The 24,917-nt window shown below is 28.1% G+C and overlaps 2 protein-coding genes across 6 annotated transcripts in view; both read left to right on the top strand.

Annotated features, from left to right (window-relative positions):
• Positions 1-24,917, top strand: part of LOC126910283 (DNA-directed RNA polymerases I, II, and III subunit RPABC4) — a 157,740-nt gene that overhangs the window by 101,396 nt on the left and 31,427 nt on the right. The window lies entirely within an intron of this gene.
• The window catches only part of LOC126910270 (potassium channel subfamily K member 18-like), a 126,676-nt gene that overhangs the window by 92,402 nt on the left and 9,357 nt on the right, over positions 1-24,917 (top strand). For all 5 annotated transcript variants that reach the window (XR_007705229.1, XM_050692685.1, XM_050692683.1 and 2 more), the window contains one exon: positions 2,514-3,310. Coding sequence is in view for 4 of the 5 variants with exons in the window: in XM_050692685.1 (XP_050548642.1) it covers positions 2,602-3,310 (709 nt within the window). In the remaining variant the exon portion in view is untranslated. The remainder of the gene's footprint in view (positions 1-2,513; positions 3,311-24,917) is intronic.

The following is a 24,917-nucleotide window of genomic DNA, read 5'->3' as shown; positions in this document are numbered from 1 at the left end:
GATTTATCATTTGAAATATTTCACCCAAACAGGCCTTATAAAATACACATTTTATCAGATTTATGTGTTAGTATCACACTGATCCGATCAACTTAGAACAATGGCCTTAAAATGACAAGTTGATGTCAATTAGTTTATTTGAAATGCTTGAATATTCAGCAAAGTTTATGAGTAAATTGCACACTGTTACTCAAATATTGGCTCCGTTTTTAGTAGACTACATAAATTCAGCGAGTAACTACACGCGAACGCATTTACTGGATTGTAGTAAAATTTAGCATGAACTTTGAATATTTGACCACATATGTTTACTTGATTTCAAATATTAATTACCGAGTTATTCCATTATAAATGCAGTGTAATAATGAGTTGTCATCAATGTGACAATGTGTTATTATAATTTTCTTAATACAAAATTTTTATCAGTTAAACTGAGTAGGTCAAAATATTTTCATTGAATTCCATCCCCCCAGCTAAAAAAACAAATTTATAAAATATATTTACATTTAAATGATTAAAATGAATTCGCTAAATATTGGGAAAAAATCGTTTGGCCCATTATTGATCAGAAACCTATTAGGTTAATATAATTCAAGGGAAATGTTTTAGATGCAGCCGTTACAAAACAGTACTTTTGATGTAAGCTCGTTAATGTTAAGCATTTTAAGCATTATACATCTGTGAAATGCAAAATTAACCTATGGAATAGCTGTGTAATTTAATTAAGAAAATGAAGAATAAGTACAAAAGTATTTTTTTTTTTTTTTGTGGTTAATAAAAAAAACTTAACAGTCTAACTATTGCAACTTAGTAGTTGTGTAATTACATAAATTACCTACGTGATGTATGACTTAGTCTCTTTTGCTGTTTAAATAATTTTCCTAATTCATTATAAACTTGGCCACTTTATTATCCATATTAAAGTTTAAAATTCATTTAGTACTATTTTATTCATAAAAAGAGTAATTCATTAATTATCAAAGCTAATTAAAAAACATTAACCAAGAAAAAGTCGAGTTATAAAAGAACGAATTTGATAAGTAAATTTATAAGGCAGAATTTTTTTATGCATTTGATAAAAAAGATCATTATTAAATGATGAAATTGCTTAACCGACTAGTGCATGCACATGCGCATTCGATTACGGTTGATGTCACTACACTTTTTTTAATATAGACTGTATGAATCGACAGATAACATTTTAAACAGACTAGAAATAATTTATAAATTCTAATACTTTTGGTTTTTATCACAGTATGATTAAGCTAAAGTTGATTATATAATCGATTAAGAAGATCGTATGACTTTAGCGTATTTTGGCTTTCAGGTTATGGCAAAAACTTAATTTTAGAAGGAGAAGGTTATAACTAATGACTTGATATCTACCAAGATCCGCCATTAATTTTGATATTAAGTCTCTACTGTATAAATTTCATTTTGGGCAAGTTATTTTGAAATAATCATCAGTATCGTGACCATAGACCGAATAAAACTCTAACATTTTCTACCGCAGCTATCTAATAATTTGTTTATTAAGAGTTGCACGTATTTACCAATAGAGTTTAGAATTCTTTTGTCTATATTTTCAATATGAAAATTTTATAATCTTGTTATCTTAAATATTTTATTAACAACTATTAATTTGTATGAATATTTATTTTGTTATTAAAATAAATTATGTTTTATTTTAGAATCTTGTCTGGCTAAATATAAATTATTAAAAACAAAACATTAAACCGATCATTTACTTATTACTAGCAATAAAATAAAACACCATAATTGAACTTTGAATTCCATTTAATCTCTAAAAAATGTTTCTTTGTTCTTAAAATGATACACGAGCCTTTTGAGAAATATTAAATGCTTTTATTTACTGTCTACCTAGTGATTTTCAGTTGTTTTAAGTTTTCCAATTTAATGCGATACACTCAATCGTTGTTTGATTTATTAATTTATTCTCATTCACTTAAAAAAATATATTTATCTCTTTAACGCGCATTTTTTTTTCGTTAAAATGAATTTTTTAAATATTAATTGGTGAATGAGGTTGAAAAAGCGATTTCTGTTAACCAAAAATAATTATTACCTGAAAATTGTTTAATTCCAAGAGATTATATAAATTCAATAATGCATTTATTAGAACAGTTACCAACAAAATGCATTAAACATAAAGTGTTTTTGCCTAATAAATTAATTAAATCAATTATTAAACTTGTTGAAAATGTGCAACAAGGCGCATTGTACGGTTAATATTTATTTAAAATTTTATAAGAGCCATTTAAAGCTAAGCCCGTAAACTTAACAACTATGTTGATATCGATAGCGAAATAATATCATAAATTGTAACAAAGGAAATTATTCATAATTAATAGTAATTTAAACGTTATGTTTGTTCAAACACATAATAATTTTTGTCATTCCAAAGCTTACGTTGCTTTCAACAAAAGATTTGTCTTTATTTTATAATTTTAGCGTTGGTTAATTAAAACTAATTATTTTCTTAATATTTTTAGGTTTTACTATGAGAGGTTTGCCTTTGAACAACTGACTAATGGTGTGTTTCCGTAAGGGTTATCTGGGTTGACCGCGACTGTGCTGGTCATGGATCGGACATGTTGCGGTCAACCGGCACCGTACAATTACGCGGTGGCCTCGGGCCACACTTCAGTTACCGGCACTTGTAAGGGCACAGCTGTTAGCTGCTATCCCGTTTCGTACGACGGTCGACCGGCGGCGGGCATATCGGTTGAAATGGACGAACCCCAGGGGTGTTTTTGTTGCGACAGCGACGACGACAGCGTAGAACGCGCCCGGTTGGCTCACGAAAAACGCAAGTGCTACAAAAGCTTCGCGAAGAACATTTTCGTCTGTGCCCTGTTGGTCTCGTACACATTTGCCGGCGCTTTGATATTTTTGAGCATCGAGGGCGACGTCGGCGACGAAGACGGTGGACCTGTGCGTTTGGCCGGATTGATGCCCTCGTCTGCACAAGTGAACAACCTGACGGCCGCACTTTTGGCTGCGGCGGGCCAAGAGAGCAGGGCCCGCACTGTCGAGTCTATCTGGGAGATAACCGTCAACCTAAACATACTGTATCGGGAGAACTGGACTAGGTTGGCGGCCCAGGAGCTGAATCGTTTCCAGGAAGATTTGATACGGCGGCTGTCTCAACAAATGGAAATTGAATCGGCCGCTGTTAGTTACCACACGAGTAGTTCAGGTAGAGATAACGGAGACCTAATCGACACGGGTTTTGAATGGAATTTGGCCACATCGTTTCTGTATTGCCTTTCTATACTTACAACAATAGGTAAGTCAATTGCTCAATGTTATTACTCAGAAAACTACAATAAAATAGTTACTTTCCAAGTAGTTGTGTTTTAACGTGCCTTGGAATTTTCAAAGAGTCCAATGTGTCATAAAAAATACAACTAAAGAAAAAACATTAGATAATTACATTTGTACTTGTCAAATTTATTGCGCGTATTATGTTTTCAGCCTAATTTAAAACAAACACGTCGGAAAAGACTTTTTTTTTTCTTGTTTATTAACGTGTATCGTCACCTCATATATGTGACATTTTTTTATAATATTAACAAATACGACGAACTCAGAGAAGCACGTTAATATGATTTTATTAAACATCCGTGTAGTTGAAATAGTTTCAGTATACTCAACTGCAATAAAACAATGATTGCACTTCGCTTGAACAAAGTCAGAATAATGTTTTAAACGCGTTCCGTCGTAAAAAATTTCTCGAGTAAATTAATATAAAAAAACGAATTTTATACTAATGAATTAGCAAAACACCAAATTGCGGATACTTTTGAAACGATAAACGTAGCTATACGATTTTTTAGACCTTAGAATTTCCAATTCGACTTGTCTGGTAACATTGAATAATTCTTTTCGACCATTAAAAAAATATTTATTCATAATTAACATTTGATGGATTGTGTACGATTGATTTATCAGAAAACTTTTTATGGTCATTGCATAAGCAATATTGTTTTTCGTTATAACAATAACAGAAGTTGTACGGCACTGTAATGTACACATAAAATGGTAATCGAAAATGAATTTTTGAATTCCTATTAAACTACTGTGATATCACATTGTGTGAGTTCACAATTATATAAAGTTTTTAGTGTTTTGCAGAAAACAAACTACTGTAGTATCGAGTAATACGCGTATTTGAGCCTCACTAAATCATATTATTGTATTGTTGTGCTCTTTTGTAAAGTGTCAAACCCAAACCGGGTGCCAATGTTTCGTGAAATTTGTTTCAGTTTTATTTAAAATATCCATTAAGTCCCACATAAATTTGACCTTTTCGTTCGACATAAAAGTGTAGTTTTAGGAAATTTGTGAAAATTACGACGCAAAGGAAATTCCCCCTGCTTGTGTATTAAAAACTATTCATAAAATAAACAAAAGTCGCAGGGTTCGTTTGATTTAGCCGCGAGCGTGACATTTCGCATAAATCGGAGAATTAACGAGCCGAAGAAGGCGACGTATAATTATTCNTCCTTGTGTATTAAAAACTATTCATAAAATAAACAAAAGTCGCATGGTTCGTTTGATTTAGCCGCGAGCGTGACATTTCGCATAAATCGGAGAATTAACGAGCCGAAGAAGGCGACGTATAATTATTCTTATTGGATTTTGACGGGCATTTAAGTGTGTCGATGAAAAAAAAATTTATATATATTTTTTCTTTGAACTGGCGTGCAAATGAAATTACGAGAATGCCGAAATGTTGATGTGAATGATAGGCAATCGTGTGAGTTGAGGTCGTTTCCGAATGGATTTTAGAAAAAAAAGATAGGCGGATTACTCATGACGGATGTCTTTATTCATTGAATTGGCGAAGGATTAATAATTTCCTTTACACTGTCATTATCGAACAGTTATTCTTTTCTCAAAAAACTCGAAGCATAAAAGTTTAGTCCGCAGTACTTCTTCGTCCGTTTCAATACATAAATCATAAAACCCTTTGTTTACAACCATAACTTTTTGTCTCCTCTAAAACAGTACAAACTACAATAATATATTATTATAGAATTGTAATTTGATATACAACTGAATAGAGTTTCTAAAGATTAAACGTTGATGGTAATTAAAATTTATTTGTGTTTTTTTAATTGTTTATGACTGCAATATTAAATCCTTCAGAAATCATATTATTAATTTATTTATAAATTAAATGAAAGTTTGATCATCTAAATCATCGTGTTTTTATTAATTTTTTATTTTATTTTTCACGTATAAAATTTATATCGTTATAGCCCAAAGCCTTTAAGTATGAGATTTTTAAAGTCAAAATGGCTTGTTGACATAAATACAACGTTCGTATGATTAATAAAAACACCAAATATTAAATTTATAAGATCGTTGAACATTTTCTATTATCAAATTTAGCAGAGTTTTTTTTTTTTAATCGTGTTTGATCATGTGCTTATTCCAACCATAATTGAATTAGTCGTTTCAGAAAGTCGACATAAACTAAAATCCAAAATGTCGAAAAACGAAAATAATGGTAACATATAACCAGTTCTAGTCAAGTTTTTCTTGATTCTTCTATATTTACTCATTATTTTAAAATTTGAATAAATTGAAATGTCATTATTTTTAATAATAATATTAATACATTCTATAAATTACCACAACCCAAATGAACTCTAAATGTAAAGCGTTCGTGATAAATGCCATGTTATAAAATATAACATTCATGAATAACTTCATTTCCCAAGTAAAAAAATATTTATCATATTTAACATTAAATATAATGTCAGTTTTTTTAATTTCATTTGTTGGATTTTGGCAGACATGCCACCTAAAATCGCTTTTCATGATGTTATTATATAAGTGTTTTATAAAAAAAAAGTTATTTTTGTTACATTTTTTATTTTGTCGTTTTACATTGTTTAACGATAATGGATATAATCTATAAAAATGGATTCTCTATAAGTCATAAGAAAAGTAAAAGTTTTTTAATTGATATAATATTTAACAATGAATATAATGCTTTATAAATATTGTCATTGGTTAGTTACCAAATACTATTAAAACAAATAAAATAGATTGTAGTTTTGTTTTTAACATGTCCCTAGATGGTATCTATCGCTTTTTTTATTATAATTACATCTTAACTGCTTAGATGATCAATTTTTTGTAACCAAATACATGTATAGTATTAAAATAACAATTTGGTAATTTTATTTTTCTATTTAACATTTGGATACTTAATATTTCAAAAAATTTCACCCAAATCTGATGGATTAAATCAAAATAATTCAGTTACACTCGCAGTTAAAACTTTTGAGATATAATGTAATTTTAATTTAGAAAATGGGATAAAAATATCACTTATTTTGTTTCTTACTTTTGTTTGTCATAAGAAATCAACAATTTTCACGAATAACTCTTATTTCAATTATCTTAATTGCACTTTTAAACTTAGACTTTTAACTTATTATTTTTATATAAATTAATGAAATTTGTACACATTCTCATTTCAATTATATCTGAAAACTGTAAAGATTTAATCATTTATACAGTTACATATTTTGTGCTAAAACTTCAGACATTATCATTTACTAAAGGAACGAAAATAATTACATATTATAATAATAAAGAAATTTCAAACAAACGTAACCTGCATCGCTCCATTTAACGACTAATACACTTATTCCATAAAGATTAAAGGTTTTAATTTTTTTCAAAATACTTATTTTAAGCACGTACGATATGTGCGCATTGTATTATTGAGAACACAAAATACTATTCGATGCCTTCCAAATAAACTCTTATCTCTGTTGAACATTCTACATAATAATTGTAAGAAAATTCAATATAAAGTGTACTACTCCACGTTAAAACTTGTGTTGGGCTAACCTTTAATAAAGTCCAAATCTTAATCTAAAAGAAAATAATATATATAATGCTGTAATTTATATTTTATACCATTGCAATAACATTAATATTTAATATATTGTCTGCCAGGAATTTCATTTTTATAAAAAAAAATGTCATCTTTTATTTTGGCTTTTTTTAAAAACAATTTCTTTAATAAAATACATCTTTTAAATGAAAACATTATTAAGTTAAAATTTATAAAGAAATATTATTGTTTCATATTTAATAATTCAATGGAAAATTATCGATTTGTCAACATTACCTTTTTTTCATTTTCAAAGAAAATAAATTATATCTTATCCAAGAAAATTATACTCATAATTTAATTTATTAGAACGAAAATAATCATAATAATTAAAAGTTAATGTAGTTCCCCAGTATATTTAGAATTAATTGATGAAGGTGTATAGATGTCCGAGTTCCTACCTTAATAATAAAATAACCGTTTTTCCTAATTTAGAAAAAGTTTTCCCGTTAACACAATAAAAAAACGTAGAAAATTTCTAAAAAATTAAAGATTGATGAGATTACCGCAGATATTAAATTAAAAACTTTATTTCATTTATATCATTTGATGTAACAATATTTTCACGTTCTTTCATTTCTATATTACTCGATTTTCAATTGAGTCATACCAAACGTGAGTACATCTTTTGTTAAATCATCTTTATAATATGAATCTTTAAATTTTAATCAAACACACAAAGAAAAAATATGTGAAATTCTTCAAAAAACCGAAGAAAAGTTAATAATTTCAATGGCTATGTGTATCGTAATTAGATAGTCGAAAAAGAATTTACCTCATTAATTATTACAATTTTATTGACTTTTCAAAAATAAATAATCAAGTTTCGTAAATCAAATACGTTTGGCGAAAATACCAAAAATAAATATTTACACTTAAACAATAATTAATGGATCAAGTATTGTATATTACTTACTCGTGCGCTGATTAATTAATTGTACAATTAAAAAAACAATTAGTATCACAAAAGTACATTATTTTTTGAAACCAAGTTGTAAGAATACTTTTGTTCTGTTTAAGAAAATGCGTTTCAACGCAATCATTCATCTTTTGTTTTGAATAATCCGATGTGGTTTAAAACTTTATGTACCACAACAGGAACGCAAAAAAAGTGATAGACCTTTTGAATATTGTTCGATCATTCGCCTTGCACAATGTAAATTGTTAATTTTTATGACATTATGGGACCAGCTGTTTTCGCTCACAATTACTTTTATTTTTGTGAAAAACAACAAAATAATGTATTATTTTTAACACAAAAATTTTATAAATTTTAATGTTATCGTATATATTAATAATAAACGTCAATATTCCCATCACAAGGATTATTTTGTTGTTGTTTTTTTTTTACCACTAAATATGAATTATAACAATATTTACAGAAATACAGCATTTTAGTTTCGATGCGAAGCTGAGAAAGTATTAATTTTACTATGATGTGTTTTTTTTTTTGTGTCTGTTACCACTTTTTCTTAGCTCTCACCGAACCAATTTCTTTCAATGATACGTCAAAAGATCACAAATCGTATCTAGTCGAAGACATTTACCACAAAAATTGAAAAAATTTCCCTCGTTCCCCATAGATGGGGGAAACCTCCAAAAAAATTACAAATTTAAAAATCGCTAATTTTCAAAATTTTTTTTACTTAAAATTGCTATAACTTTTTTAAAAACGACCAAATCAATATTATTTTTTTATATAGATGCATGATATCATTACCTTTCATTTTTTTTTATATGTGACCCTTTACTTGCCCACAGAACGGATTTAAAATGACAACTTTTTCACAAAAAATTAATTTTTTCAACTTAACTTTTGAAAGTGTTCCGGAAAGTCTGACACTTTTATATATATCTTAAATTAAATTTAATGTAATATACTTTATTATGGTAAAAAAAAATTTCGGACTTTATTTTATCTTCATAGTGAAAACAGACATCAAACTTAATAAAAAAAATACGATTTTTGTAAAAAAATTCTTTTTTATATTACTTAAAAACGACCAAATCAATATTATTTTTTTTTATAGATGCTTGATGTCTTTATCTATCATTTGGTATATTTTTTTGATAAGTCTGACCCTTTACCTGCCCACAGGAGGAGATTTAAAATGACAACTTTTTCACAAAAAATTAATTTTTTCAACTTGACTTTTGAAAATGTTCCGGAAAGTCTGACACCTTTATATATATCTTAAATTAAAGCTAATGTAATATACTTTATCATGGAAAAAAGATATTTCGGACTTTATTTTATCTTCACGGTGAAAATGGCTACCGAATGCTTTTATTGTGTGAAAATTATCGATTTTATTTTTTACATTTTTAACATTATAATGCTATATCTAATTGAAAAGTGTATGGATCAACATAATTTTTTTTTTGAGAAATAATATTTTTTAATATTCCCTTTTTCATTTGACATACTTTAACTTAATCAGGATATTAATAAGGAACTAGCAGATCATGTAGCTTTTGGAATAATCCACTATTTTTTTAAAATTAAACACTATCTAAAGATTTGCATCGAAGCGTTTTTTTTTTATAGTGATTTTAATCACTGTCAGATATCATTATACTTGATCCAACTATGCCGCGACTCCCCTGTGCTGGGTTTTCTTTTAAATAATACCATTTCTCTTTATATATTTATTCATATATTACACTTATAAATCATGAAACTTGTAATCAGAATCTAAATAACGAAATAAGAGATCGTGTAGATTTTGGAATAATCCATCAATTTTTTAAAATTAAACATAAAATCTACAGATTTGTATTGAAGCGTTTATTATGATAGTGATTTTAATGACTGTCAAATATCATCTATACTGGGCCCAACTATGCCACGTCCTCACTGTGCTAGGTTTTTTTTTCCTTTTGTAATAATTTAGTTTTTGGTATTACTATTCAGCTTTCAACACCTAAACGTAAATAAACAACATCGAAATAAAATATGAAATTCAAGTAGACAACAAAAACAATAGTACCGTTTTTTCAACGTGTATTTAAATGAGGCCAATATAAATAAAAAAGTTCCGAGCACCTTAAATTATTAGTTAAACGGGATATTCTTTTTTTAGGATATAATTAATTGTAAAGAGAATATTATAATTTCAAAAACGTCAACTGAATTATACAGTACCGATTTTTCATCCCAGTTAAACATTATAAAAAACGAAAACTTTAGCATTACATATGTATTTATTTTACAGCTGTGCACCGGAATTCTAGAACATAAATTCTGATACAGTTTTTGGTTACATAAACTATCCGGTATTTATGGAGTTGGTGATGGGTCTGTTTTTGGGCTTCGAAGAAACATATTTTACAGAACTGCTGCTGTTGCTTCCACTACTCGATATTTGCTAAGTTTAAGGGTTACGATTCCCAGATTTTTTATTTTTACTGCCTTTTTTTTTTATCTTGGCGTTTCGCATTTTCCACGCCATGCGTTTCGGGTAAAATATTCATGAAACCGACAACGGCCGCGAGCCCGTTTACAGTAAGCCCCGTGTGGTATGTTCGGCCGAACAAAAAGGACACAATATGCCATGGCCGCCTCCTGTGCCCGTCAAAAAAAACATACACCCCCATCGGGCAAATTACTTAGCCAAAGTACTTGCGTTATCCGAAAAGCCTTCGGTCCGTGTATATGTTCCTGTCAGTTTTTTTTCCACCAAACACGTTAACAATAACAGCAGTTGACGGAAACACGACAATAGAACAAATATAAATGTAACACAATGTTTATTTGCAAATGGAGCGAATACCATAAAAGTGCGCATTGTCTCCTGAGCGATATGTCTCCGTCGACCACATTCATCCGCAAAGGTACAAAAATGTTTGAGTCGGACAAAAATGAACAGATGACCAGTGAGCGATGATCACTGCCCAAAACAAAACCATAGAATCCGCCTACTTTGCTGGAAAACAATACAGTCAATTACCTCATTGTTTCAAAAACTACAATGACACTAGAAGCCAATCAAAATTTACGAAATCGGATTTAAATCAGATATAAATTAATGAACCACTCCATCGGTTTTTCTTGGGCTGCGGTTGAATTGTGTAGAAATTTTCTGTAGCATTGTTTCGTATTATTGCTAAAAAAAAAACTACCACCAACAGCCGATCTTGATCATTTATAACTGACAATAAATAATACATTTTGAACTTATTTTTTTGTTATTCCCGTGCATAACATTCTTTATATACAAAAAGCAACTCGGTACAATTCGACTCCGTCTTCAATTTTCAACGACCGTTCATTGACTTCATGCACATTTGAAATTGTTTTTTACAATGAAATAAATAAAAACTCTAGTGTTACCATTAAACGTTCTGTTTCATATTCAATCATCGAAATAAATGTCTCATTTCTTTACAGTTGTACTAGGAAATACTGAATTTAATCTCGCGGAAAGTACAAATCTGAAAAACAAGTCAAAAGCTATAAAACCATAAAAGCCCTCGAACTGTAATTCATTGGAAATTAAAATCATGTGTAACATACAAACACAAACAGATAAAACAAAAATGGGAAAAGAATAATTTAGTGCTCTCACATAACATGAAATTCTCTATAAGTAATAATGTTCCTTAATAATTTCAAAAAATAAAAATACTCGCTATAATGTGCTTAATATTTTTCTTTATCAATGTTTCAATTTGAATACATATCTACTTATAAATAGTATAGGTCGATAATTATTTTAAAATTGTAAAAAATAAAACATAACAATTACATAATTTTTTTTTTTTTTTACAGAAAATTTTAGATACCTATTTTTTGTTTGTAAATTATTATTTATAAATATTCTACATAATGTATTATTTGCATATTATGCATATTTGCAAAAAAAGTACTTGTTAAGGTACCAAATAACTGATGTACAATTTTTCAATTTTTATCTGAAGTCATCAGTTTTTTAATATAAATAAAATAAAAATAATCTCTTTGGTGTTCAAGATCATTCAAATATTAACAAGACGAGACTCCAAAAACCACATTCAATATTAATAATGCTTTCCATATATTTTTGTTAATGTGCTTGTGACTTATATGGAGTCATTATATTTTTATTTATGCATTTCTATGGCTTCATAAAAGTTTATGAATTTTTATGGCTTCCTAAATTTGACGCATTTCTATGGCTTCTTAAATTTTATATATTTTTATGGCTTCCTAAATTGGACGCATTTCTATGGCTTCATAAAAATTTTACATATTTCTATGGCTTCTTAAATTTTACATATTTTTATGGCTTCCTAAATTTTACATATTTTTATGGCTTCCTAAATTTGACGCATTTCTATGGCTTCTTAAATTTTATATATTTTTATGGCTTCCAAAATTTTATAAATTTCTATGGCTTCTTCAATATTATACAATTTTATTTTTCATAATATTTAAAAATTTCTGCGGTATTTTAATATTCATGAGTTTTGTGGACTACATAATGTATAATGTAATACATGACTAGTAGTGATAAAAAATAACAGCACCTACTCCTCACCACCATTTATTACTTTAAATTATTAATAACTTCTTAAATACTGGTCCAAAAGTTATTATCGACCAGTCATTATCTTAATTAAATTATTTTCTATTTCACGAGTTAGTTAAATGTAATGTTCCTATTTTAAAAAATTATGTTGGCACCCTTTTAGGTCAAAAGGGATAATTCTAAAAGGCCATTAATAGCTGATAAATCAAGAAGTATATATGACTAAACAAATATATATATTGTATTTTTGACTGTGTAAAAGAAATTCTCAAATTGTTTAATTAAATATATTATTATTTTGAGTGCTTCACTTTGATAACTATAATTTTATTTTATAAATTTTGGGTAAATTGATGATGACGATATCATATGATAACTGACATATGTTTAATAAAATTTGCAAAATAATATATGCCCAAACGATATCGTTTAAAATGTTTCTAAAACATACAGCTTAATATTTAAAATAATAAAACCAGCACATGGGCGTCGCGGCACAGTAGTGACGAGGCATAGGTGGATTAAGTATAATGATATCTGACAGTGATTAAAATCACTATAAAAAAAAAACGCTTCGATGCAAATCTTTAGATAGTGTTTAATTTTAAAAAATTGGTGGATTATTCCAAAAGCTACATGATCTGCTAGTTCCTTATTAATATCCTGATTAAGATAAAGTATGTCGAATGAAAAAGGGATATAAATATTATTTCAAAATATTCATAAAAAAATTGTGTTGATCCATACACTTTTCAATAAGTTATAGCATTATAAAGTTAAAAATGTAAACAATAAAAATAATTGATTTGGTCGTTTTTAAAAAAGTTATGGCAGTTTTAAGAAAAAAAAATTGAAAAAATTTCGAAAATTTGTAATTTTTTTGGAGGTTTCCCTCATTTACGGAGAACGAGGAAAATTTTTTCAATTTTTGAGTGTAATATCTTTGACTAGATACGATTTTTGATCTTTTGACGTATCGTTGAAAGAAATCGGTTCGGTGAGAGCTGAGAAAAAGTAGTAACAGACACAAAATAAAAACACATCATAGTAAAATTAATACCTTCTCAGCTTCGTATCGAAGCTAAAAAATAAAACAATATTTAAATTATGTTCACTTACGATTTATAACTTAAAATAAATTAATATAATTGTAGAGAAATGTACAAATGATATGGAGTACTCATACTGAAAAATACGAATATTTTGATTAAATTTCTTGATAATCATTAGATTACGAATAGTATCAAATATGTCTTCTATTCATAAATTTTCATTTGGTACATGAGTTAGGTATACAACGCGTCTGTCCGAAAGATTTGAGTTTGGACTTTTGGCGGTGTAAAAAGTTACCTCTTGAAAACGATGACATAAGCGTATCTGGCTTATGCTTAGAGAGTAACAACTAGAATGTAGCAGACATATAAATGCGCTTACTGTTGTAAACGCAATATTACATTTAATCTGTGTCACAAACATTATTAAGTTTATCAACCGCCGGCACTCCGGTGTCTTTTGTACGTGCACTGCGGTAAGATAGTTTATAGAGCGGCTGAAACGGCACTGGAATCGTGTTTTGGCGATATTGACGGCATCGACCAAAGTCATTTCTGAAATTTATTCAAGATGGTAAAATTGGCGGCAACTGAAGTGCAATTAATTGTGTAGTATTTAATTCCAAAGGTGCAATTGACGAGACCGTGTGGAACGCGTATACCGCGACGACACATAGTTGTCATATAATATATAAATATCACAAGTACACGAGAACCGTCTCACATTAGTCGCATTAGTACTTACTCATTTCGCGGCAATCTTCGAGAGGAAATTTCGATGGCGTTGACGTGACGTTTCTAGAAAACCATTAAACAATCGAGTACTTAACAAACTCTACATAGTTTAATACATTGTAGTGTTACTAATGTTATTTGGAAGTTCAGTTATTATTTACTATGCACAGAAATATTAATCACTACCAAGTCGTTCGCAATATTCAATGTAACGTTGTCCAAGTAAAAACATAAATTACAGGAAATTTTTTGAACGACACCATTAAAAATTGAAGCTTACGCCGTTCTATGGCGTGAGGGATAGATGCGTCAGATACATTAAACGCATTTAGTTATACATAAATCAGGAAGTATATTTATCAAAAAAAAAAAGTCAAAAATTCTTGTCTTTAAATAATTATTTTAGGAGAAATCAATTAACTAACGTGAATATTCATTGCATTTTTTAGACGTGAAAATGTCCCACAAAGTAGGCATTTTGAAATCGGCCGATTCTTATATTTTATCTTAAGCTTGTTATAACTTTTTTATTTTCGATTTTTCTATTAAATCGCTATGACTTCTTTAAATGGCCTGGTTAGAAAACATTTTTTTTTTTTTTTTTAAACGCTAGATATCAAGTTTTTGGTGTACTTTTTTTGAAATCTAACAACTAACCTGGGTAAAAGGTTCAATCATGATAACATGTAAGTATCAATTAAAAATTATTTCATTATAATGTTACAAAAACCAAATTTCTTGAAAATTATATCAAATTTAAGAGTATGTAATAAACTTCGTATTGATAAAAAAAATTCTCCTTGAAATTTGTTTTCATCAAATTAATTACATCTTTTTCTATATTCAGTTATATTAAGTATAGTTGACTTTGAAATATAAACACCTAGATGAGATAAGTCAGGTATTTTATACACATTGGCATCGAAAGATATTATGATAATTATGTTAATCACTGTCAGATTTCAATCTGCACTGGAGCCAACTATTCTAGATCCTCGTTATACTCGGTCCAGAATAGGTTTTTTATGAAAAAAGCTTTAAAATAAAACTTAATAGATTAAATAACAATGTTTTCATATTTTTCTACAAGCAAATTGAAGTTGAAAAATTAATGTAACATTAAAAACGGGGAGAAAAAACTGCAAACTTTTTTGCTTAAAATGAAATTTATTCTAGATTAAAGATTACCATCATCATGAGACTTGATAACTCTGTGAAGAGTACGTTTCTCATAAATTGTTTTTCAGATGATTATATAACATTAAATACTTACATAAGAGAACAGGTAAGTATAAACATAAGATTTTGTAATAAACGTTATGATGATTGAACCCCTACCCCACTCCCTGTCCAAAGTAAATAAAAGTTAAAAATAATCTCGGCTTCGTTTACAACCGTTTAGTAAAACGTAAAACGCTTGTTAATGCAAATGACGCAGATAAAGTTACTATAATATAGAATCTTTTTTTTTTACCATCTTTTTTCTCGTACTTTTTATGACCTTTTGTGGTAATCATAAAATATATTGATTAAAACTGATTTTTTTTTTTTTCAAATGCCTGTTGATTAAATAAAATTGTTTAGCTAATATCGTATTCAAACTCATTTATTGTACCTAAGAGAAAACAAACAACTAGTGTATTTGAGTCGTTTGCTTAAATATTTAACGTTATAACTTCCTTTCAACAAACCTACTAAAAGATATATTACAGCAAAGAAAAATTTGCACGTCAAAATAAATATTGTTATTTTAATTTTGAACAAAAACGTTTACTAAAGATCACAATAATGCAATAATAGTATATAAGCTAAATATAAAGCCTACTAGCTTATATTATTCTTATAAACATGGTCTTAACTTCTATTGCGATGAATATAATAAGCCTATTTGAACGTATTCTCTCTGATATTTTTCTTTGCTTTAAATATCAAAATATTTGATAGCGTAAAATATACAAAATAAATACAGTTTCTGTAAAAAATATACTAGATAATGTTTTTATTATTCAGGTAGGGCAGATTTAATATTAAACCGATAGAACTGAAGATATACCTACATTATATATTATTTTTTAAAATTTTTTATTACTACATTCTATGATTAATATAGTAATTCTTTTTATTTATTAAAATTATAAAATAAATATTTTAGCGTTTTCAAAATTATCATAACAATCATAAAATATATAAACAATCATAGATTAGTTTTAAAATGATGAGTTGAATTTGTTCATAATATTTGTATCAACCATTATTATTTATTAATTATAGTTTTTTTTAACATTTCTTACTAATTAATACATTTTTTAAAAAAATATCCTACAAAATATAAATTGTCTGTTGCTTTTTAAAAGATCTTCCTATGGAAGATCTTTTTTAATGATGTACGTACAAAGCAGTTTCGTGAACTCCATTGGTTTAGGGAAATAAAGGTCATGACATTTTATTTTTCAAAAATGAAATTATTTCTATAAATTGGTTGTCAAATTTAATCTCTAATGAGTAAATAAATTAATAAATAGATGGGCTCTTATGTGCAGATTTATTTAAAGGTGTCAACATTAGCCCAATCAACTAATTATGCCACTAGAATTTTATTAAATATCTTTCCCTTTCATTTCATAAGTTCTGGACACGCAACTAGTAAAAAAAAAAAATTAAAAATTAAACTGAGGCATTAACTTACTAGGAAAAAATTATCAATTTTAATAAATATATGAATTTTTTTATTCATTTATTTTTTTTTTTTTTCACAACAAGACTCTAGTAGAATATAAAATTGTAAGTGATAAAATTTAATAAAAACCTTCAATATAAAAGGAAACAATTTTATTTATATAAATTCCACGTGGTAATGAATGACAGTAATGAACATTGTGTTTTTGCTCAATTTAACTCTGTCCACGATCGTGTCTTGTTAAGCAAAGTTAGTCTGTTTGCAAAGTAATCATTTGGTTATAAGTTTATCAATTGGTCTTGCGATCTTTATAAAAATGTCACCATAATTATTGTAATGCCAAATCTGGCAAAATTAATTTACCATACAGGCGTTTTATGAAAAACATTTAAATTTTCATCAAGATATGTTCTTGATACGCCCTTTAATCTAAACTAACGAGCCTAAAACGCTAAGTTAACCGACTGGAAATGTTTGAAAATGGCTATTATGAAAATAACTGAATATTATATTTTACAACTTTGTATAAGTTTTCTAGAGCAATAAAATACCAAATCACTAATATTGATAAAATACAACACTTAACAACTGTATAATGTTCATCATTATAGTTTATATGGTTAAGGAACTTTAAGGGCCAGTTGAATACGTTATATTATTGTATCATATTGATTTTTTTCAATTTCAACCCTTCTTCATAGCTTTCGTTTATTTTACTTCTGCATGCATTAAGTAGTATTATCTTTATCGCTATCACTGAACTCTAAACTTAGTCCTAAAACTTTCATAAGAAACTCGTTAACATTTCATTATTTACAGGCTAAGGAACACCAAATCGGGCAAGTTGTACAAGTTAATGAACACTTGAGCATCTATTTTAATTCCTAATGTCTCAGTTGGGTTTTTTTTTTTTTATGTAAATCTGTGCTCGCGAATCTTGTAAAAAAAAGACGAATAATTGTTCTGAAACGAAAAAAACTCATAATGAGTATGTTTAACGAGAGATTAATCATTTATTTTCATTTTTGTACAGTGTTGGTAAAGGTATAAACACTCATTATAACTAAAGGGATACAGTAGCATACACAATTGAGGCGTATCCACAGGCAAAACACGAAAACACGGATTTTACACAAGAATCATTTATCTTAAATTTCTCATCCTCACTCGACCTTTATTTATGCCGCTTGCCCCAAGTTATTGCGTTTTATTGGCTAAGCGATCACGAACAAATGGTCCCAACATTTTACACCATTCCGGGCCAACCTTAATAACGCAATCGAGAGAACTAATGAGAAGACTAACCGAAACGCAATCGTTTTAAAATCCTATTCAAAAGTCTTTAGATCACATATCTTTACTCAAAAATACTTCGAAGCTGTAAAATAACATATCCTTCCGCGAACAAAACAAAATTATTAATTTTTTTTTTTTATGAAATATATCTAAATAGTTAATTTGGACAGAACAAAATAAATATCAAACTTATTAATTGACACTTGTTTAAATTATGACATGATATGTGTAATTTGCTTAATCATTTTTCTTTGGTGTATTTTAATACCTTAAAAATAACATGTACAGACGTTTTATGCTTTTATATAATTAACTACCAGTATAATGTATATATATAAACACACTGGCACCATATATAATCCATCAGACGCACCGTATAATAGCAATGTCGTCTTTGTGGAGACGTTTTACTAATTCTCTTCTGACATAATTTAGTTACTTTTCCTATCTCCGTTTACCACCAACGAAAATTTAACCTGACCCAAACCTTATTTTCTCCACTCGTGGCATATATAATCACGTTTTTCTTTATAGTTGTACACTACAGAATTCTGCTTCATTAACAATCCCTAATGGATATTTTAATATTAATTTGTGCCTACAATTCTTACAGTGCTCGAATAAAGCTAGTTTTTGTATATTAGGAATGTATATTTGCACAGAAAACACCAATGAACTTATTGAAACTAAAATAAAACTCTTTGAACAATTTCAATATTACTAACTTGTAGATTTTCATGAAATGTTTAAAGTAACACTTAAAGTTCGAGTATTAATTTAAGTTTTCCTTTATTATGTTGTGACACGCTAGAAAAATTTATGTTTTACTTAAATTTAAATAACTAGTTTGTTAAAAACATTATAATGTTTTAACTAGCTAATATTAAAACGCAATAAATTTAAATGAACAAAAACATGTAGCGTTCCAACTTGAGTAACTATTTTATGATAGTATTGATAATTAATTATCATGAATTGGTAGTAATATGAAAATTAATTATTATGAATTTGTAGCATTTCATATTTAATATAGCACACTTGAACCAACCTCTTGCTTTGTAACTTAAATCAAGTTATTTATTTATTTAATGGATTTACCCGAAACGCTCAAGTACAGTAGTAGTTGTTGTTTTATTAAATATTAACTTTATTTCTCTCGGAGCGTTATTGTATTATAAACAAAATTAATAGATCTGATATTATATATTTTTTGCAGTAGCTTAATTAATCAATGGAATTCTCTGTCCTTTGTTGTGGATATTGTTTATTAATGATAGATTCAAAGTTTCACTATTGTTTCACTTCAGATTAAACAGGATATCTAGTTTACCGCCAAATCCCTCTACACGTTGTAATCGGATAGTTCTTGTTCCATACACAACTTTAGCTTCTATTTTCTGTCCTTAATAAATATTCTTCTATCCTTAAAGTTATAGAATATCCGAATATGAATTCAGTTAGGATGATATTAATATATGCTTCTTTATTTGTGAAGCTTTAATGATATAAGGAATTTTATTTTAGGATACAATTAAAAAGCTTTAATTGAAATGATCTTTAATATGGTTTTCATCAGATTTATAAAATTCCCTATTATAACTACTAGAGACAAACTTAAACTCTACGCATTTCATAAATCACACAAACACACAATTAATGTAATTTGTTTGAGTAAATTGATGATTGTACAAACAAATATTTAGTTGAAAATTGATCCAGTTGAATTTTATTGGCATTTATTATCTTTAGCTGAAACTAACTTGTTTCTACATGTAACTGTTTTGGGATCGTAAGTTGTGAGCCCATTAAAGCCCTTTAAATTCTTGATTAGTTTATTGATATATACGGGGCATTGACAATTCGATTGGTTACTCTGAACAAGTTACAAAACAAAACTAATGTCCTTTGTAAAACACCGGTCATGATATGAATTTCAAGCTATTTCCGAATGGAAAGAGGACAATGCGAGAAAGACAAACGGAACTTTGTCGCAACAATTTCCCAAGAACAAAATACAGTATTACTATATACCGACCTTATTGTGTTACGCGCTATAGTAATTATCGACAATCAAAATTTATTATACAAAGGGAAATATGTATTACTATAATTGTTATCCAATTTTATCTTATCCAATATACCAACCGAATGGTACGTTCAATTAGATACTATTGCTACGGTCTGACGAGGAAAATTATCTCCATATTTATCGCAGATAACACTTCCAGACGACTACTAGATAACACTATCAGACGTGGATTCAGATATGAAAACGTTATTGAATCTATGCTTACAAAAAGATTTGTTACATAAATAAAAAAAGGGTCATTCAATGAAAAAATCATCTACAAATGATGATCTTTGAAAAATAATTGGCTTTTAATGGCAATTTTTGGCGCATGCCTACAAAATATTACACGTGTTAAATATTTTATAACATAAATAAATCTTATTATATAATTAAACATTGAAAAATTAACCAATAATTGCTTAACGATGTTCGATTTTCAAAAAAAATTTTAATGAAAGAGCTCGACGACGTTATTCTAAGAAAATTATTCGTAAAATTCACGCGCATAGTTTTTCACGAGATATGAATTTGCTTTGAGCATGTCAATTTTGTTTAACTTTTATGTTATTTTATGTAGTTTTCACAAATAAATTATTTAATGGTTATTAAGTTTTCTTTCGCCTACATGTTGTTTTGAATAATAATTAGCACGTTATTAAGAAGTATAATTGTGAATACACCTATGTATTTTGTAGACATATTTTTTAAATTATTATTTAATTTACAAGTAGGACTATTTTACTGGTAAACTGCTTTTGGAGTTATTACATTTTTACACAATACATTGTGCTCGGCGTAACTGGTTATACTTACCGGAATCGGTAGCGGCCTACGTATAAGGACAGCCCACCGGGTCTTGCTAAGTATTTTAATGTAATTATTTTCCATGTATTATTTATTTATTTTTACGGTATTCTGCATAATTAAAAATATATATTATAATGCGTATTCTAAGTACTTTTTTTTTTTATTCAAATCATAGATTCAATTTGCAAAAATTATTTTAGATATAATTTTCCCTTACCTAAAATTTGCTTTTTAATTATATTTTATATAATTTTCTGAATTTGTAGGGACTTAACTCACAAAGGAAGTTAAAACACTTTTTTTTGTTGATTTTTTAAATAAATTATTTTACTTGTTTGAATATTCATTTAAAATAATTTTGTATAGTATAATTCATTTATAATATTAATAATGTTATTAATTTAAAATAAATGCCAAAAAGTGATCGATTCTGATATGTACACACTTGATAATTTTAAAGCTGTTTCTATTTGAATGTATATGCCTTATAATTAAAACCAATAATAATTTTGTCCTACATGTACTTTGCTCGATATTTTATTGATTTTTCAAAACAGCTCCATTAAAATCTACGAGTCATTGATAAATAAAAACTTTTAGAGAGTAGTTGTATTCGTGAGATACAGCCAGCTGTATTACTATGGTACAACGTTTTCTTTAATTTACTTCTCTTTGTATTACATATATTTTGAGTTTTTCTTCTTATGTCATACTCTAGTTGCACGAAAAATTCAAAGAGAAACTTTGAATGATCATTAACGGCCAGGAATTTATTTTTTGTTTCTTTTAAAAGTACTTTGAAGTAATATTATCACAGTCTAGGAATATTATTTGAACCAATTTGGGAAACTTCTTAGTAACACCTACTTTTATGTGTTATACTCGTAGTACTTTTTTTATATGCATACTCGAAGACGTATGATTTAAATTAAATATTTTCCAAAAATGTGCGGAGCACGCAAACTTAAAAAAAACTTTTCTTTGAGCGCTGAGACACTAACTTTTATTTATATATGAGTCACAAAATGTTGGCACCAAAACAAAAATATCTTAAAACTTCTTATCATCTACAAAAAAGTCTTTTCACTTAAAATTTCTACATAATTACAAAGCGCACACATACACAGGAGTTATCAAAAACTGCGTATACTTATTTCGTAAATATAGTGGACATTATCAGCTCTAAACACCTACTGACATTCAGATCGAAAAATAATTCCATGTACAGATCTAATGACGTCACACTTCGCCAGTTTCCACAAGTTCTTAAAATGAATTTTTCAGTAGGTCTAAATCACAATAACTCAATTCTTTTTTTAGCTTTTGAGATGATCCCTAACAATTAGATTTACTAATTTACTAGTTATTAGTAAAAACGTAATATGTTTTATAGAATTTTACCTCTGGGTATAATTTTTAAAGTTTATAACTTGGTAGAATCACGAGATTTGCTTTTGAAATGTTTACAAATTGTTATAATATATGAGAAGATGATTTTGTAACAATTTAAAAGAGGAGCATAGATGCAAATAGAGAGGGTTTAAAGGCCCTTCCATTTTAAAATGAACTCTTCAAAAACTGAAACAAAACTATATGTAATATTATACAAAAATTATATTAAGAAGGGGAAAATTAGATATAATATGCCCCTCCGAACATTGTACCTATTAGTGGAGGAAATGTTTTTACGAAAAGAGTATTTAAAATTTTAAACTGATATAATAATAAAATATATAGAGTATAGATAACATTTCTCTATAACAAATAGTACCCATTTTTTCATCTTTAATTATGATATCTCCTTAAATATCAAACAGTCTAACTGAAACTTTTTCCAAAAGTACACTAATTAGTGATATTTTTCAGTATTTTAAATGATGGCGATTTTTTGTTTACGAAAATTAAAAGTTCAAAATTTGAACAACATTTGAATATACAAAAAACATTTTTTTTCAATAATTTATATATTTCCCCCCCTCCCCTATTAAGTAGACATAATAAAGAACCCAGTGAAAACTAGCACTTGCTAAGTCAATTTAAAAAAATTATGATTTTGCGAAAATTAGTACACGGTTTTTCTTAGTTCCTATTATCAGGCCATTATTTTTAAATAGGTTCACCAAGAAAAGCTATTTATTTATTGCAGTTTAAGCATAATAAACGAGGTAAAACATGTTGAACGAAATAAACAAATCAAAGCTAAACGCCTTTGTCAATCATAAATACAATACATTAGTCGCTTAAAAAATGTCGTGGTTTTTTCGAAATAATTTGTTTCGTAGAAATTAGGCCATTTTTTTAAACCATTAAGACTAATTCACATTTTTCGCAAAACATTTGACAAATACATCAATTTTACCTACCTACCTACGCCATGGAATTCTGATTATTGCTGTATGACAAAATTTGTTTTTTTTTTTTTTTAAATCGGTATGTGCGCTTCTCTCTGTTAATGTACCAAACAAATGTTGTCATTTTTTTCATGTTTGCTATTGGATTCACGACAATATACCAACTCACTTAACGCCTGCAAAGCGTTTTCTCGAACAAGATCTATTTATTCTGATTGGAAAATATCTGTTCGCGCATATTTTGTTGTCTCTTAGTTTTTACCTCAAATCCATCAAACATCTAAAACAGCGCCTTTTTTCTTTTTATGCACGCGCCCAACCCAACCCTCTGTTTTCCATTTAAACCATCACGACAACTCACTCTGGTGAAGGTGACGTATTAGTTTTGCCTTTTTCGCCTCAGTTGTTTTTTCTTTTCTTTATTTTTAGTCACAAAACTTGTTGCGGCATCTATGTTTGTGTATGTGTGTGTGTTTGTGTGGAATGTAAAGAAATGAATTGTCCGAAAAAGAAATTCCCGAGTGCACACGTATATTTATGTAGACCATCTCCGACCAGTGTCTAGGGTATATCATTGTCAACTGCGGGCAAATTTCAGCTATTAGTCCAATCCGGCTATCTGACCTGGGATTTAGTTGATGGCGGTAGAAGGTAAAAAGTGACAAATCACATTAATCAGTGTTTGTGCGATTATGCCTTGAAATTGAGCATTATAAGTAAAATGTTTAAAACTTATCAGCATTATAAAATCTTCACTTATGAAGTTCAATGGACCTAGAGTTCAATGATCTGTAATATCTGAAAAAAAAAAACGTTTAAGTATTTAAATGTCTGCCAATCAGTGAGCAGGTTAACGATTGACAACAAAATACTATCGGTAGATTTACTTGATGACTGACAAGGTTGCACTTTTTTTTTTTTGTGAAATTCATATTTTATTTTACAATGTTATTTATTCATAATGTATTAGTATTTTAAATTGACGTTTGCATATATTGAAAATGTAATAACGAAACTCTACATTTGAACTGTTTTCGGCAAAAAGCAGCAACAATCTGCTATAATTATAGTCAAAATTAAATTCGTTCATAGTAGTAAAGAGAATATAATAAAAAAAACTATTCTATATTCATATATTACACGTATCAGAATATAACGAATATTAGATTTGATCAGTTTAACACGAACCGTTCTCGTTGGAGGAATAATATTTTGCTTTGATTTATTAGTTAGCAATCTCTCTGGAATATTTTTTCCCGGCATGTGATCGAAAACAATACTAATAGTAATGTATGCGATTGAATATAGTTGTCTCACATTACTTAGAAAAAAATGCTAATAAAATACAGAAACAATATAAACAATATCGGAATCAAAGACCCGTGTGCATAGTGAAACAGCGCCAATCCAAAGTGATTCGATAAAGATTTCAGTCTCTTCTTTGGATTTTCCATTTTTTTTTTTTTTTTTTTTTT

This window comes from Daktulosphaira vitifoliae, unplaced genomic scaffold, assembly GCF_025091365.1.
Source record: "Daktulosphaira vitifoliae isolate Bord-2020 unplaced genomic scaffold, ASM2509136v1 Scaffold_1, whole genome shotgun sequence".
NCBI classification, from domain to species: domain Eukaryota; kingdom Metazoa; phylum Arthropoda; class Insecta; order Hemiptera; family Phylloxeridae; genus Daktulosphaira; species Daktulosphaira vitifoliae.
The sequence above is the reverse complement of the archived record's forward strand: the minus strand, read 5'-3'. Positions and strand labels throughout refer to the sequence as shown.